This window comes from Leuciscus leuciscus, assembly GCF_965113295.1.
Source record: "Leuciscus leuciscus genome assembly, chromosome: 1".
NCBI classification, from domain to species: Eukaryota; Metazoa; Chordata; class Actinopteri; order Cypriniformes; family Leuciscidae; genus Leuciscus; species Leuciscus leuciscus.
The window spans coordinates 56049281-56064409 of record NC_138725.1 but is presented as its reverse complement, the minus strand read 5'-3'; the positions used below and the strand labels follow the sequence as shown (position 1 = coordinate 56064409).

Here is a 15129-nt window from a genome sequence, read left to right as displayed (position 1 = left end):
TTCAATTGTTTTTGTGATTTGTATGAGGTAGATATACTCATAACATTTGAGCAATTGAGTGCATTTTTCTTTTAGTTCCAACAGATAACATTATAAAAAGGGATGAAAGGGAATAGAAAAAAGGGCCCAAGGACTTATGTCATATCAGTCTCACTGATTTTTATGGAGAGGATACACCATCTTCTAAATCCAATGGGAAAAAGATTTGGAGTGTATTTTTGAACAAGATACTTGGGAATCTATTTGTGAAAATTCCCTAAGATGTTCATGTACGAGCAGGCATAGGTTAACTCAATTTAAAGCCACAATGTGTAATTTTTTCGCCGCTAGGGGTCACTAACCTCTTACAATAACAAAGGCGTAGATTGATGACGCAGTAAATAAGCGTGGAATCATGGAAGTTGTCGTCATGCCGATGGATCTAACGTTAATAATGTTTAAGGGGAAATAATGTTTATGGATGAGTGAATACATAATTAAAAAAAAAAATTATTATATTTTTTTCTTGACTATGGTATGAAGCAAGTCGCGATTGCTAATGAGACAGATATCAGCATGAATCCCGCAGATATAAAGGAATGAGGACATTTCATTCAACCGAACTACCCGCAAGTGCTGAATTAATACTCACACAGGTCAGTTTATTTGACGAATTTAAAGGAGCCGTCTGTAAGATTGTGGCCAAAACTGGTACTGCAATTACTTTCAAATTACTGTAGAGCAGTGTATCCCCTCCCCCTCCCCATGACTCGAGGTTGCCAGATAGGCTGCAGGATCCAGCAGGAACGTAGGCTGCACGTAGCTGTGGTAACTAGAGCAGAGCTGGCAACCCCAATGCCGAAACACTACTAACTTGATTGGTAGATAGGTGGAGGGTGGCACTTCAGGCTTAGCTCCAGTCTATTTAACGGATCTTCTATCACCCTATAATCCATCGCGCTCTTTAAGATCACTAAATTCAAGGCTTTTGGTCATACCTAGGATATCCAGAACCACCAAAGGAGGGAGAGCATTTTCACATTTGGCTCCAAAACTCTGGAATAGTCTTCCTGATACTGTTCGTTTCTCAGACTCGCTCTCCCAGTTTAAAACTAGATTAAAGTCGCATCTCTTCAGCCAGGCATTCATATAATCCTACAGTTCAAACTACAATCCGGCCTCTAGCTCATAAATGCCAGAGGAGAACTGGCCCCCGACTGAGCCTCGGTTCTCCCAAGGTTTTTTTTTCTCCATTAGGTCACCTGATGGAGTTTTAGGACACCATTAGGTCACTTGATGGAGTTTTTCGGTTCCTTGCCACTGTTGCCTTTGGCTTGCTCAGTTGGGGATATTTTGGGGATATTTAATTTAATTTTATCAATCAATAAATTCCTCTTGAAACAAACTTTGTTGTATTATTTTAATTTAATACTGTGAAGCTGCTTTGATACAATCTGTATTGTGAAAAGCGCTATACAAATAAACTTGACTTGAGGCCAAAACACAAGATGACAACATCAACATCAGTTGAGGGCTGCAACTTCACTTTTTAAATGACAACACCCTGGCCGGACTACTGTTGTCAGTGATATAAGTATTTGAAATGAACATGATTTCTTAATGTCTAGTGACATATCAGGGCCATTTTATGATTAATTGAAATACATTTCTTACATACAGCTCCTTTAACTTGAGGTAACGCAGCACTGTTTCACTTGGTGGAACATTACACTGTCATACTAAAATGCATTTGAGTGAGTTGAAAGTTATAATGTTATTCTGTGTTAGTTTGTTGGCTGTATGAGACTAGCAGTAAGCTAGATCAACATTAGAATAACATACTGATCATATTCTAGCATTTCATCATATTTAGATATATAACTGATTCGTTTTATGTAAATTTGCTCACCTGTCTAATAAAGTACATGCAATAGCAGCGTCTCTGTCAAGTCTAAGTTTGTCGTGGAGGTGGAGCTCTCGGCATCTGGAAAAACGCCACGCCGATATTGATCCTCGTTTTATTCAGGATCCATGATCCATAATGTTTGAACGAAACAACAACAGTGTGCCGCTAAACATTACGCATTATCCACACCTGTCGCCATGGCTACTATGGCAGTACGAGCAGAAACCAGGGATAACGCGGATATTACGTCATTGACAGGCAAATTCTTGGAAACATTTAGGATAATGTAAGTACACAATTGAAAGAAATATATAAGACTGTGCAAGTGTTTTTTGGATATTTTGATACAAAATTCTTACATATTGTACCTTTAACATTACATACTGGAGAGATTACACAAGATGATTACGTAAGTGATTCCTATTCAGAATGTCGCCCTGCCGGGATTTAAAGTAGAGGTTGGCACATTATCACATAAGTTTTAGGTGTGTGAAAAACTTAAAACCTATTGGGAAAATATATTACATTACAATTAACAAAATTACTGAGGTTAAACTTCCATTTGTTCCAAGATTTATTTTATTAAGGAGTGAATCAGTTCAGCAACTTGGCCCTATAGCAGCAAAGAAATGTATAGCTATACAAGCTATATAGCTACACAATGAAGAGAACTATCATCTTATTTTACAGTTGAAATCTCAATCTCTCAATCCCCCCCAAAAAAAGAAAAAAGAAAAAAAAGAGAGGCTTTATTTGAGAAGAATAGGTTTAAATATATTGATTATATGAAAACCTGTGGTGCTACACTGGTAGATTATGTTGATGTATAAATGTAACATTGTGATTGTTTAAAATTAATAAAACTTACCCTGTTACAAGTATTATCACATAAGTATGTTAAATTATATTTTTTCTTTTTGCTAACTTTATCGTATGCTTATTATTTTAATGTAAGCTTTTTTTATTGATCTGTTTTATTTTATTCACTGCAGCTACCCGCTCTGAAATTAAACTACTGTCTACCCAGAGGGAGAGGAAGGTGGTTTAGAAAAGACTAATGACTTTCATAAAAGGACAATACAAATTGGTCCTGATATGGCTTCGGAAAACTTGGCATGCAGTATACTGACTCAAATGATACTTATTGATGGGACATTCTTCAAAACTACTTTTTCTCCCTTCACGCAAGGAAGTCATACAGTTTGGAATGACATGAGGGTGAGTAAATGATGTCAATAAATATAAAACAAAAAGAAGAAAATATCAAGCTTCATCACATGAGTTCAATGAAAAAATGAGCAACACTGTTAACATACAGAAAACATTAAGGGTGATGTGTGCTGTATTTTGCTGTAAGATACTGCTTTTAAACTTGTATACTATACCTTGCATTTAGGACAAACAAAGCCACTCATGTTTTCAATCACACCTATGATGGGCAATTTGACCTTTTTACAGAATCTGATCTCTTTTCTCACATCCTGCAAAGATACTTCCTATTTGAGAAGGGAACAAAAAGAAAAACATTATATAGTAGTCAAAACATGCAGTTACATTTTAATAGGGATCATTGAACATGTTTAAATGCTTGTATAAATTAAAAATACAGAAAAATGGTTTATGTTGGCTGATACTTTTCTTCTCACGTGCCACGAGAATGGTGACCCTAACAGCTACAAAGCAAACATTTAATTTACAGTGTACCACTGCAAAGCAGTCTGGTATTGCAAAAAAAAAAGAAGAAAAAAAAGACCTTTGGCTATTTTTAAGGAAGTGTAAGTGCATTTATGTGCCCTTTCACACAGCTGCAGTATAAGCCTCTCTAAACCTGAATGATTCTTGATGTTATTAATTAACTGCATAGTAATCAATGTTTAAATGCTCAGTTGGGAGAACTATTTGTTGGGGGCTTCGTTAAGCATGTGTGCAAATAAGAAGCACAACTTGTCTAAAGACATACACAACTTTTTTCTTTTTTATACACTGTTCACACCATTGAGTTCCACTTCACTGGTAACTTGCAGGAAATCAACATTTTTTTTTAAACTTTCAGTTAAGTGTGAAAGCATGTTGTTCCCCACACCTCAATACATCTGAACTCATGATTAAAATCAAACTAGATTATTTTGCACTTGTTGTTTCTGTTCTTTTATGCAAATCTTTGTTCATCTGTTCTTTTTTTGATTTTAATCTTTTTTTTTTAAATGCAAACTAGATCACACTGTGTAAAAACAACTTCCTGAAACATGAATTGTTGCTGTTCACCTGCGGGGTGGTGATGATGACCGCCCCATCAATGCCAGCGCCGCTGAGATACTGCACAATGGATAAGTGCTCATCAGATGTTCCTGGGGGCGTGTCTACGATCAGATAGTCCACTTCTCCCCAGTCTACATCCCTCAGGAACTGTTTTATCATCCCTAAACAACATCAAGATACCGAAAATGAGACAATGCACCATAGCAAATGTATCAATTTGCAAACAACTGCACTGTTTAGCCTCTTTAGTCTTATCTTTTTTCTCTCTCTTTAAAAATGTGAAGGCCAAATATTGTAACCCATACTCGGAATTTGTCCTCTGCATTTAACCCATCCAAGTTTGTAAACACACACTGAGTAGTGAACTAGCAGTGGGCAGCCATTTTTGATGCGGCACCTGGGGAGCGATTGGGGGTTCAGTTCCTTGCTCAAGAGCACCTCAGTCACTTCCTGCCGGTATTGAGAATCAAACCCGCAACCTTCAGGTTATCATCAGTCTGGCTCTCTAACCATTAGGTAACGACTGTCTTATGTGAATTAATGCAATCTCAGTGATAGTCAGATAAGCAAACAGCTTGGCAGCCAAAGTCCTTCTTTTTGTACACTTGTAGTGTTTTGATGCTTGATGTGCACCGTACTGAAGCCTAATCCAATGCGTCTGCTTATGTTTGTATCTCAAATGCCAAAATGTTATAAATAAGCTGTTATCCTGTAGATACAGTACACCGATAGTGATTTACTTCCTCTAAAAAAGCAAACAAAAACACAAGGAATGTTGATGCTATTTAACCATACAAAAAAAGATGACTACAAAACTTGACAAATATGGTCATTCAAAAGTACTTCAGTTTGAGTGCATAGCATCTTACTTTAGTTTTCAACTAGGCCTACTCACTGCAATGTGCTGTAATAAAGGACCATGCTGCATTTTTTTCCAAGTGTTCTAGTTTAGTTAGTGCCATATAAATATAATTGCCTGTTTGGAAAAAAGTAAAATATTGGTTGATGGTGTAATTTATGGTTCCAACATGTCACTCAAAGTTTCCCTTAAAGCTGATTCAACCATATAACTGAACCTCAAAATGTTAAACAACAACTATTATAAGACAGTTAGATGAGTCAGTGAGGCTGTTGCATCAATAACTCCTTAAAAAGTTCCAGTTCACAAGAGTCATTTGTTTGTAAATCGGACATCACAGCTTGTGTTGTGTTTGATGTTGCATGGAGGAAACAGTGGCATATTAACCCTTACAAAATTATATCTGGAGAAATCACCTATCGACTGACTAGATTTTATACTTTTGTTGCTGAATTACATTTTTCGATGCATTTGTGTCTATTTTAGGTGCAGTCCGGAGATATGGAGTATAATCCTGATTTTCTAAAACCTGTTCCAGCCAGACAAGGCCAGCGTTACTAACAATAAGCCTTTCTCGTCACACCTCTTAAGTAAACAGAAAGTACAGAGATAACAGAGTGCTTAACACAGATAACAGAGTAAAATCACAAAATGCCATTTTTGGAATGATACCGTACAAAATGTACCACACAAAATCATTCTAGATGCATAGTCCCTGTCCTGCCAAAACACCCACCTGTGCTAAATGATCACACATAGGACACATAGATAAAGACTTCTATTTAAAAAGAAAGAAAGAAGAAGAACAGAACCGAATTTGGTTTTGTAACAGGTAAATGTCAGTGTCATAACATTTATTTGTCATAACCATTTGCATTATAAAAAATAAAAATAAAATGTTACTTCCTAAAATACAAAAACAACAGCCGGCTCGACATCTGATAAACATGATCGAAAGCGGCTATTGCATATTTCTGTGTACATGAGATTCAACACCAATCAAGAGTCATTCAGTTCACATATGTGCATCAATGGGGCTACTCAACATCTTGTCCATTTATTACTGTATCAACAGAAAACAGAATGGACAGACATGACACATTCAACACACCTGTGAGAAACAGTCCTCATCATAGATGAGACATTCAGATATCAGACAGTGGTTATAATACACCACATAAGGAAGTGAAACTCATCTGGTCTAAACTTAACTTTTTCACTTCAGATAAACAGAGCTTTTTTTGAGCATGTCATCATGGAACAGGATGCCAGTGTTTCTGTTCCTTTGTAGTAAAGGGTATAAAACACATTTAACAGTTACACTTTATTTCGATGGTCCACTTTAGACTCTCTACTAGAAAGTCTAATAAACCTCTAATGACTAGTAGACATGTAGTTGCAAAGTTACTAATAGTTAGTAGAAAGTTTAAAGTGGACCATCGAAAAAGTGTTACCCATTTAACCAATAATACTTCTAAAGGCCTCATTATACTTCTGCGTCGGACCTATGCCGGAGCCTATACGCCGTAGGCAACGTGTTGGTTTTAATTTATACTTCTGCGTTGTTGTCCGCGTTGACGCGCACCAAGGGAGCATGTGAAACCCCGAGGGAGGGGTTCTGGCAGACCAATCACAGCGCTTGCGTCCGCGTAGAATTGATGCGTTGTTACATTTTTGGAGAGGTGCGCGTCAGGGTACGCCGAAGGGTACGCGCGCTACACACAGCCTACGACGTAGCTACGGCGGCAGTTCGACGCAGAAGTATAAATAGGCCTTAAGTCTAATGCAGAAAGAAAGATGAATTTCATACAGTACATCGTGATTTCTGTTTAGTTTTGTTCTGACCAAGTTCTGCTAATAGTAATATCTGTCGGAACGGAACCGTTTTTAATTTGGCCAAATTTGGCCAAAATTTTGAAAGCAGTACTTCCTGCTTCATATAGAGTTGTATTGTGGCAGGAAGCTAACATTGCCCTTTTATCAGTTCTTTTGCCCTTTTATTTAATTACATTTACATGTACACTAAGAAGCATCAGTTATTTCACATTGATTGGCAGAGATAGAGATGAAAAAATGGTTTACTGAAATGAAACCTGCAGATTAACCAAGTGGAAACATTTTATTTAAAAACTGCTATAAGAAACCAAAAATGCACCACTAAGACAAACTAACCATTAAACCAACAATCCTATGACTGCTACCCACAACAAATACACGACATGCACCATACATGTCATCTTTTATGCCAAGGACATGATTAGACTTGCTCTAGGCAAAGTGCAGTCAAATAATTATTTCCATACACCTCCTGAAAGTTTGCAACACCAAGATATGATTCTTCCACTCAGATTTTTTAATACCTGCATAGTGACCCTGTTTTTTCTAGAGCATGTTCTGACAGAGGTGATTGAATTCCCCCAGCACTTTGAAATGGAGCATTCTGGGTAGAATACAAATAGGTCACATGGTTTTGTGGGCTAGTGCAGCACTACATCCGTTGATTTGACCTGTGCTGCACAATCATGCAAGTGAACAGATACAAATAACTGCTTTGATGTCAGTTAGCACATCCTGTCACACTTTTCCCATCTTTGGCTTCCAATACAACTCACAGCTAAGACTGCATCTAAGACTGCAGCTAAGAAATCATGCTAAGACTGCATGATTATGAGGAAGGCCATTTAAATCACTAAATAAAATATATAAAAGGGCTAAAGTGAACTACAAACCATTCTTTTTGGGGCCTCTCCAGATAACAGCATCATCTGGACTACTGAGCAGAAAGCCGATGGACATGACAGCCAAGTTGTCCTCAACATACTAGACACAGAGAATATATCGGCATGTAATAATGACACGAAACCCTTTGAACCAATGAAGGGGCATCAGAATCCAAATCAAAAGAATAGATTAAAAATATAAAATCGAAAAAATCTCACCACTGGGGACCAGCCTGAGCCACTCTGATGAACCTGCAGAGAAAACAAAGACAGAACGAGATTATAAAACATTCAGACAACTCAGAATTCTGACACAAGTATGATGCATAATGAAGTCTGTCTCTGCAGTGACATACCTGCTCCCCCTCTAAGCCCATTATTCTTGGTATAGATGGCCCACAGATGTCCACATCTAGGAGTGCTATCTGGAACAGGAGAATTTTTTTTTTTTTATTATAGATATGGATTATGTAATCATTGAATGTTTATTTTTTTACATAGTGTGCCTTTTAACCAGATTTTTGATAATTAAGCAAAATAATTATTGTATTAAAAAATGTGTACATTTGGTCAGTCTAATGGAGTACCTTGCTCATATTATTTGCTTTAATAAACAAAACAAAGCAAAGAGGTTGAGATTTGAACGACATGAAAATTGCACCACTGCAGTGCAGTACAATGATGTTAACACAAGATGTCAATGTGGCACAGCTACATGCACACATACACAGTCTGAGCAGCACTGACTCATAAGTCATTACATAAGACCATCGCACTTCAGTTCCAGCTCTATACACACAGACCTCAACAACCTCCAAAACATGTTTAAGCTTTTAAATTCATCTCTGAATACCACATTACCCTGATGTGACCGGAAAACATAACCTTTCCATGGCCTTCGTGGTATGAATTAAATCATTGGGTCTGTGGTATCATGTCTGAGTGTGCAGCCTTGATTTGATGGTTATATGTGAACTCTAGGCCAGATGTGAAGCAGAGCTGTGAGATAAGAACAGATGCCCAAGTTTGTGAAACAGTCTCCCGTTGGCACCTCATTTAATAATGTCTAGGGTCTTAATTTGTATCATTGATTGATGTAGTGAGGATTTTTGTTTTATTTGTTGGTTTACTTATTCTATACAGCAGTTTGGAACAATGTGCTTGTGTGCTTTAAAAATAAATTGAACTGCTTAAACTGCTTAATGTGCATTAGTGTGTGTGATAACATCCAGAACACTTCAACAAATACTGCCAAAACTACAGAGCAGGCGAGATCGATCAATCTGTCTATCTAGCACTAAAAAACATCTCAGCGGAGCCTCACAGAAAAAGCTGCAGATGACATTCGGCACAGGAAAAAAAGACTGGGAGGGGGATGATATTCCTGGCTTTTGTAAAAAGGAGATAATCAAAACTCTTCTTCATCTCTTACAAATAGACCCCCGAGGGCTGCTGCATGCCAACTACAGCATATGTTTAGATGATCACACCAGAGCAAATCTCCAGCCATGAGTTAGTGTTTGTGTGTGTGACTAATCTGTGGACATGATAGGAACTGAGGAAAATTCCAGATGTGCTGATGATTTGACTTTTTAGATCCATGGAAGGGAGCCCTTGCTTTTCCTGCAACAAAGACATGACTCGCACCTAAATGGATCAGAAATATCAACAATGATTTGATTACAAGTTCTCAAAGCGTTTGTTTAAGTGTTGAAATGCATTTAGTTTAAAAACTAAATATAGAGTCTAATAAACGTATGACCGTCTTGCCCCTGGCTTGTGTTAAATGTTATTTGCTGACGGCTGAATTAAGCAGCACTCTTTTAAACACACTCTTGTTATGGTCACACTCAGATGATGTTTATTTCTCCCTCCCTGTTCCTCTGCTTCCTGAAGGAAATTTACTGAAAGCAAACCTAAGGAGTGAAAGCAGCAAAAAAGGAGCACAGAAGCTCTCTCTCAGGAAATGGCTGCACAGTGAGCAGGGTTGTAGAGAGGCTAAGACCATAGTGGCAAAAGTCAGGGATTCTCCTGCAGAGCTACAGGGGAAGTCACACCACATCCTCCCAGAGTCTCAATCATTTTTTCTGGCTACCGCTCTTCTTTTCCAGTACTTCCCCTTTTCTTGGGCTAGAAACAAAAATGTATATGCTCTCCTGTGTCTTAGTTGGCCTTCTTAAATCCATGTCTAAAAACCCTTAGGGCTCATCAAATATATGTTGAGCGAGGAGGGGAGGATACGTCTTAACCTTACAAAATGCTAAGAATCCCACAGACCTCTTGAGGGAATATGGAACATCCAGAACAGGCCTGTTTGGTACCAGATGTAGATTTGGCTACTGTAGCCTATATGCTTCTAGAGAAGCAAAGAGACATTTGCTATGTTTCCATTGAAGTTGCTAATTTAATGCATGGATGCACGAAAAAACTAAAATGTATTACTATTTGCAAATAAAACATCTAACATTTAGGAGAACATATTACATAGTTTTCCAGAATTTAAAAATAAATGATACCTTCTAAATACTTGACTATGCAGAGAAAAGGTGATAAAAAAAATAAAAAATAAAAAATAGAGCTAAAATCCAACAAATGTTCATTATTTATCCCAATTAAGCAAATATTGCAAAATTTGTATTAAAATATTTTGATGGAAACCTGTTTAATGAGAGGTGAATATTTGATCTTTGTAAAATTGTCTTTTCATTTCAATTTGAATACAGTGCTACAAAATTAAAACAAAATATGAGCTTAAAGCTTAAAAGGGGAGATTCCTGAGTCATAATCAAATACCTCTTAGTGACTGGTCACACCACAATAACTGATCATCCAATATCTGATCAAATGTGTTAACAATACTGTTAAAGAACTGGCACTTTTAAACTGTGCAGCTGCAGGCAATTATTCTCAACCATCAAAATAAGTAGCTGCTATATTCATCAGGATTCTGCAGACAGCTACTAAACCACCAGCATTTCCTTAGAAAGCAGCTTGGGATATAGAAAAAAAAGGAGAAAAGGTTTTACACAGGCACAGCTCTCTCATAAAAGGTATTTATCCTCTGTTAAAGAGGAGGAGGAGGAGAGTGTTCATCCAAAGGGAAATTCTTATATCTTATTTCTTCACACGTCTAGAGGCAAGTTAGGGAAAATACGTCACTGTATCTCTACAGACAAACAGAAAGATATTTAAAACAAATGTTTAAGAAAAATGAAAACAGCCTGAGATTAAGAAAAAAAAATTGGTTTCCACTCAGAGAATCAAGAACCAAAAAAGGGTGTTTTCAACAGCCTAAAGCACTTAAAATGGCACAAGAACAAGACATTCTTGGGTCAAACACAAGTCTCTTCCCAGTTTCAGTTGAGCGGAGTATTCCCCTGTAATCAAAACTATGAGACAGACTCCATATGGAAATACAGCCTTTGCTTTTTGACACAAACATATTCTAACACAGTGATTTAACATTAAAATATGTCTCATCACAATTTCATTGAGTTTCAGCTAAAAGTATAGCCTGGTTAAAACCAGACCCTTCTCAGTTGAAACTGAGTGTAGGATCTGGCGAAGCTATGTAGACAAATCATTTCCAAAGGGGCATCACCAACCGACGTAGCTCAAATTCCTCTGGGCGCAATTGGATAGTCATAAAACCAATCAGATCGATGAAGAAGATGACGTATGCTTCGAGTGTTGTTCTTTGCTCCGGTTTTAACGAAAACGGTAAGTTTAAATCGCTCAAAACAGACGCGATAACTGATTCGTTTATATACTGTCTATGATTCGAACGAGTGATGTTCCACGGCGGCATCCATCTTTGTAATGAAATCTCCTTCAGCGTCGCTGCGCTGTCGTCATCATGTAAATCCCTCCCCAAACGTTTCTGATTGGTGCCGCGATTTCGGCGGCACAGAAATGAGTTTGAATGGGCTCTTCTCCAGACTATCCTGGAGAGAGAATTAAAATTCGCCGGAAGTAGTCTGGGTTTTCCCAGGCTACTAAAAGTACAAAACTAAAGGATGTTTCAGTTAAATGTACAAACTTGATCTAATTACAACTGTACAGCAGGTTCATCCAGTTATCACCAGTAACACACAATCTTCCTCATTAACAGCTACATAAAGCTTTTCATTATGCTCTAACGATGACCTCATCCCTCATCGCACTACTCCAGTTACTGTGAGTGAACGCCACACCTGTAAATTACACTGCTTTTCCAACTCGCATGCACCTTCTGTCAAAAGCCTGAGGCACTCAACCTATTAAAATGTAAATTGAGTAAATTCAATACATAGATGCTTATTAGCAAGAAATGAGTCTTAGGGTAAACAATATGTTTACTATGATAATCTACACTTATTAAAAGAACACCATGCATTCTTTTAATTCATGATGTCAGTCTACAATGTTTAACAGTATGACCTTTAGCATTTACTGTTGCAAACCAAAATAATAAACCAAAATAATAAACCAAAATAATAAGAGTAGATGGATGGATGTGCTTAAACTGGGATAGTTTATCTATCTACTCCTTTTAAAATATATATTTATTACGTAATATACACACACTAATGTTAAAAAGTTTGGGGTTGGTATTTTCATGTTTTTTAAAATGGTATATTAATACACCTGATGCAACTAATCAAGGGATTCATTAGTTGCACTAGGTGTGCTTGAGCTAGAACACATGTAATATCTGCTAGGTTTGTTGAGTGTCATGTTGACTGCAGGTGAACTTAGAAATATGGTCAAAAGTCAAAAGAATGGTCCAAAAAAGTTAAGAGAGGATATCGCCCTTCACAAACAAGGAACAGGATACAAAAAGATAGCTAAGGCACTAAATGTTCCTAGAGACACAGTTGGAAGCATAATTTGCAAGTTCAAAGTTCAAGGAACAGTGGTTACACTACTTGGATGGGGCAGAAAAAGAAAGCCATTAATGGCTGTAACCAGATTTCTGAGAAGGCAGGTTCAGAAAAACCCTTGAGTGACTGCAAAAGACCTGCAGGAAGACTTGGTGGCAACAGGCACTGAGGTTTCAGTTTCCACAGTAAGGCCCGTACTAAACGCATGCAGTTTCCATGCCAGAACTCCAAGACATACACCACTACTGACCCAAAAGCACAAGAAAAGTGCTAAAATCATACATAAGCCACAAAAGTTTTGGGATTCTGTTCTGTAAAGTGATGAAACAAAACTGGAACTTTTCGGCCCTATGGATCAGCGGTATGTCTGGAGGAAGAAGAATGAAGCATATGCTGAAAAGAACACTGCCTACAGTTAGACCTTCCAACAGGACAATGATGCCATTGCCAAGCATACCTCAAATTCCACCAAGGCTTAGTTGCAGAAGAAGTCCTGGAAATTCTACAGTGGCCATCACAGTCACCGGACTTGAACCCCATATAAAATCTCTGGTGGGATTTAAAGGCAGCGGTAGCAGCACACAAACCCAAGAATATTACTGAACTGGAGGCCATCGCTCATGAGGAATGGGCTAAGATTCCTCAGAAACGCTGCCAGAAGCTGGTGTGTGGTTATACATCTCGTTTGCAGCAGGTCATAACAGCAAAAGGTTGTTCTACTAAGTACTAAAGATGCTTGCCATGAATGTGGTTGCATAATTTTGAGACTGCAGAAGTCATTAAAAGTTGCGTTTTCAGTTGAATTTGGGAAACATTTGATGAATCTATTTCAATTACTTTTGTTTGATTTGTTCATTGCAAACAGCTGAAAGTCTGTACATTTTGCAAATAAACCTGATTTGCAATGGGGGTTGAATAATTTCAATTACAATTGTATATAAACAGAAAAAAAAGGTAATTTCAAAGCTAATAAAGCTGAAAGACTTAAATTAACGTCAAATGTGAAGTTTCTCTTTCATTCAGTTTTCTCCATGTGAAATAAACTCCTTATGACTGATATCAAGCATGTGCGTTAAAGTGTCTCTTATCTGCTGAAAGTTGCACTAGGAGGGCCTCTAAACGCTTCTTTCAGTTCTCAGAAAGTGTGAACACCACGCAAGGCATACAACAGGAAGTTCCCACTCAAGCTCACAGCCCTTCTGGAATTGACGGAGGGACTTTTGACACAGCAGATAAGTGTGAGCTATCAGCACAAAGACCTGAGTGGAAGGTGATCCACCAAAGGTCATACTAACACACACATAGGGTTTCAACTGTCAACACCATCAGCCAGGGTGACCATAGTCCTACACTCACCTCAGATGATCACAAAAAAAGATATCACCTCGATTATTTTCTGCAGGCTACAGCGTCCCATTACTACATATACCATGTGCTTGAGAAATAGTAACAGTCCGTGAAGAAAAAAAATCAATACAGAGAAAAATGCAGTTGCACAAACTGCAATCTAACAATGGAGAGTGGGATATAAAAGAAAAGAAAAAAACATGACCCATAATTTCACAGTGAGACCTTTTAAAGGCACTTCTGAATACTGGAAGCAGAGAGCGTGGGACTAGATTCCTCTCGGCTTTTTAGATGTCGGCCACATTGGATCGCTTCATCGCTTCACATTGTGGATGTCCCCAAGCTGTGAGATTTAAATTGTTTGAGGGATTGAAGATTATTTCATTCAGTGAGCTGCCAAACGGTAAACAGCGGACTCAGTCTGCACACGCTGACAGCACTATTGAGGCCGCAGTTTGTTGAGACGAGATCAATACAGCTCTCCCTAGTGCACTGGCTCAGAAAGAGTCCCAGGCAGAGCCGTGCTCTTCTCAATGAACCCGGTAAACACAGCTCTTTCTGCCGCAGAGCCCTACAATGCACTAAAAATAGCCAGCAGTCTCAGACAGAGAAACATTATTGTGAAGTGCTTGGCTCGGATACTGTGATACAAACAGAAGCTTTTCCAGTTCACTGCACTCTCATAGTGATTCATCCAAGTTCGAAAGCATAAGTGTCATGTTATCCCTCAGCGGTTGGTTGGTTTTCCAATTCTGATTAATACAATACTGTTTTGCTAAAGGCACTGCACTTAAAATGTCTGATATGATTTCAGAAATGTTTCTGAACGAGGTTGGAAATGTGACTTAATGTTCATAGTGCTGTAAGGCAATCTGTAAATAATACACTGAATAACAAGCTAGAATGAAAATTAATCAAAAGGTATGAGATGTTCATATTTAGCAACTGACCTCTCGTTAATATTTAGCTGTATTGTCCCTACTGTTTTGTGTGATGTTGTTGGGCTCTGTGTGAAATATGTGCTAAATTGTGAAAAAAAATTTTTTTTTAAATATATATATAAAATATATTAATAAATATATTATATATAAATAAAAGGTACGGGTTAGGCTTTCAGCCTATTTAAATTAGTTGTGGCACTTCATTATTCTGATGCGTGCAAAAAATATATTTTTAATCGAAAAGGTAAAATAAAAT

General features: G+C 37.7%; 1 protein-coding gene across 1 annotated transcript in view; it reads right to left on the bottom strand.

Moving 5' to 3' along the window:
- Positions 1-15129, bottom strand: part of nubp1 (nucleotide binding protein 1 (MinD homolog, E. coli)) — a 33555-nt gene that overhangs the window by 9825 nt on the left and 8601 nt on the right. Inside the window, exons 4-8 of the mRNA XM_082136873.1 lie at positions 8080-8148; positions 7943-7975; positions 7733-7823; positions 4151-4305; positions 3271-3381 (exon numbers count right to left, since the gene is read on the bottom strand). Coding sequence (XP_081992999.1) covers positions 3271-3381; positions 4151-4305; positions 7733-7823; positions 7943-7975; positions 8080-8148 — 459 coding nt within the window. The remainder of the gene's footprint in view (positions 1-3270; positions 3382-4150; positions 4306-7732; positions 7824-7942; positions 7976-8079; positions 8149-15129) is intronic.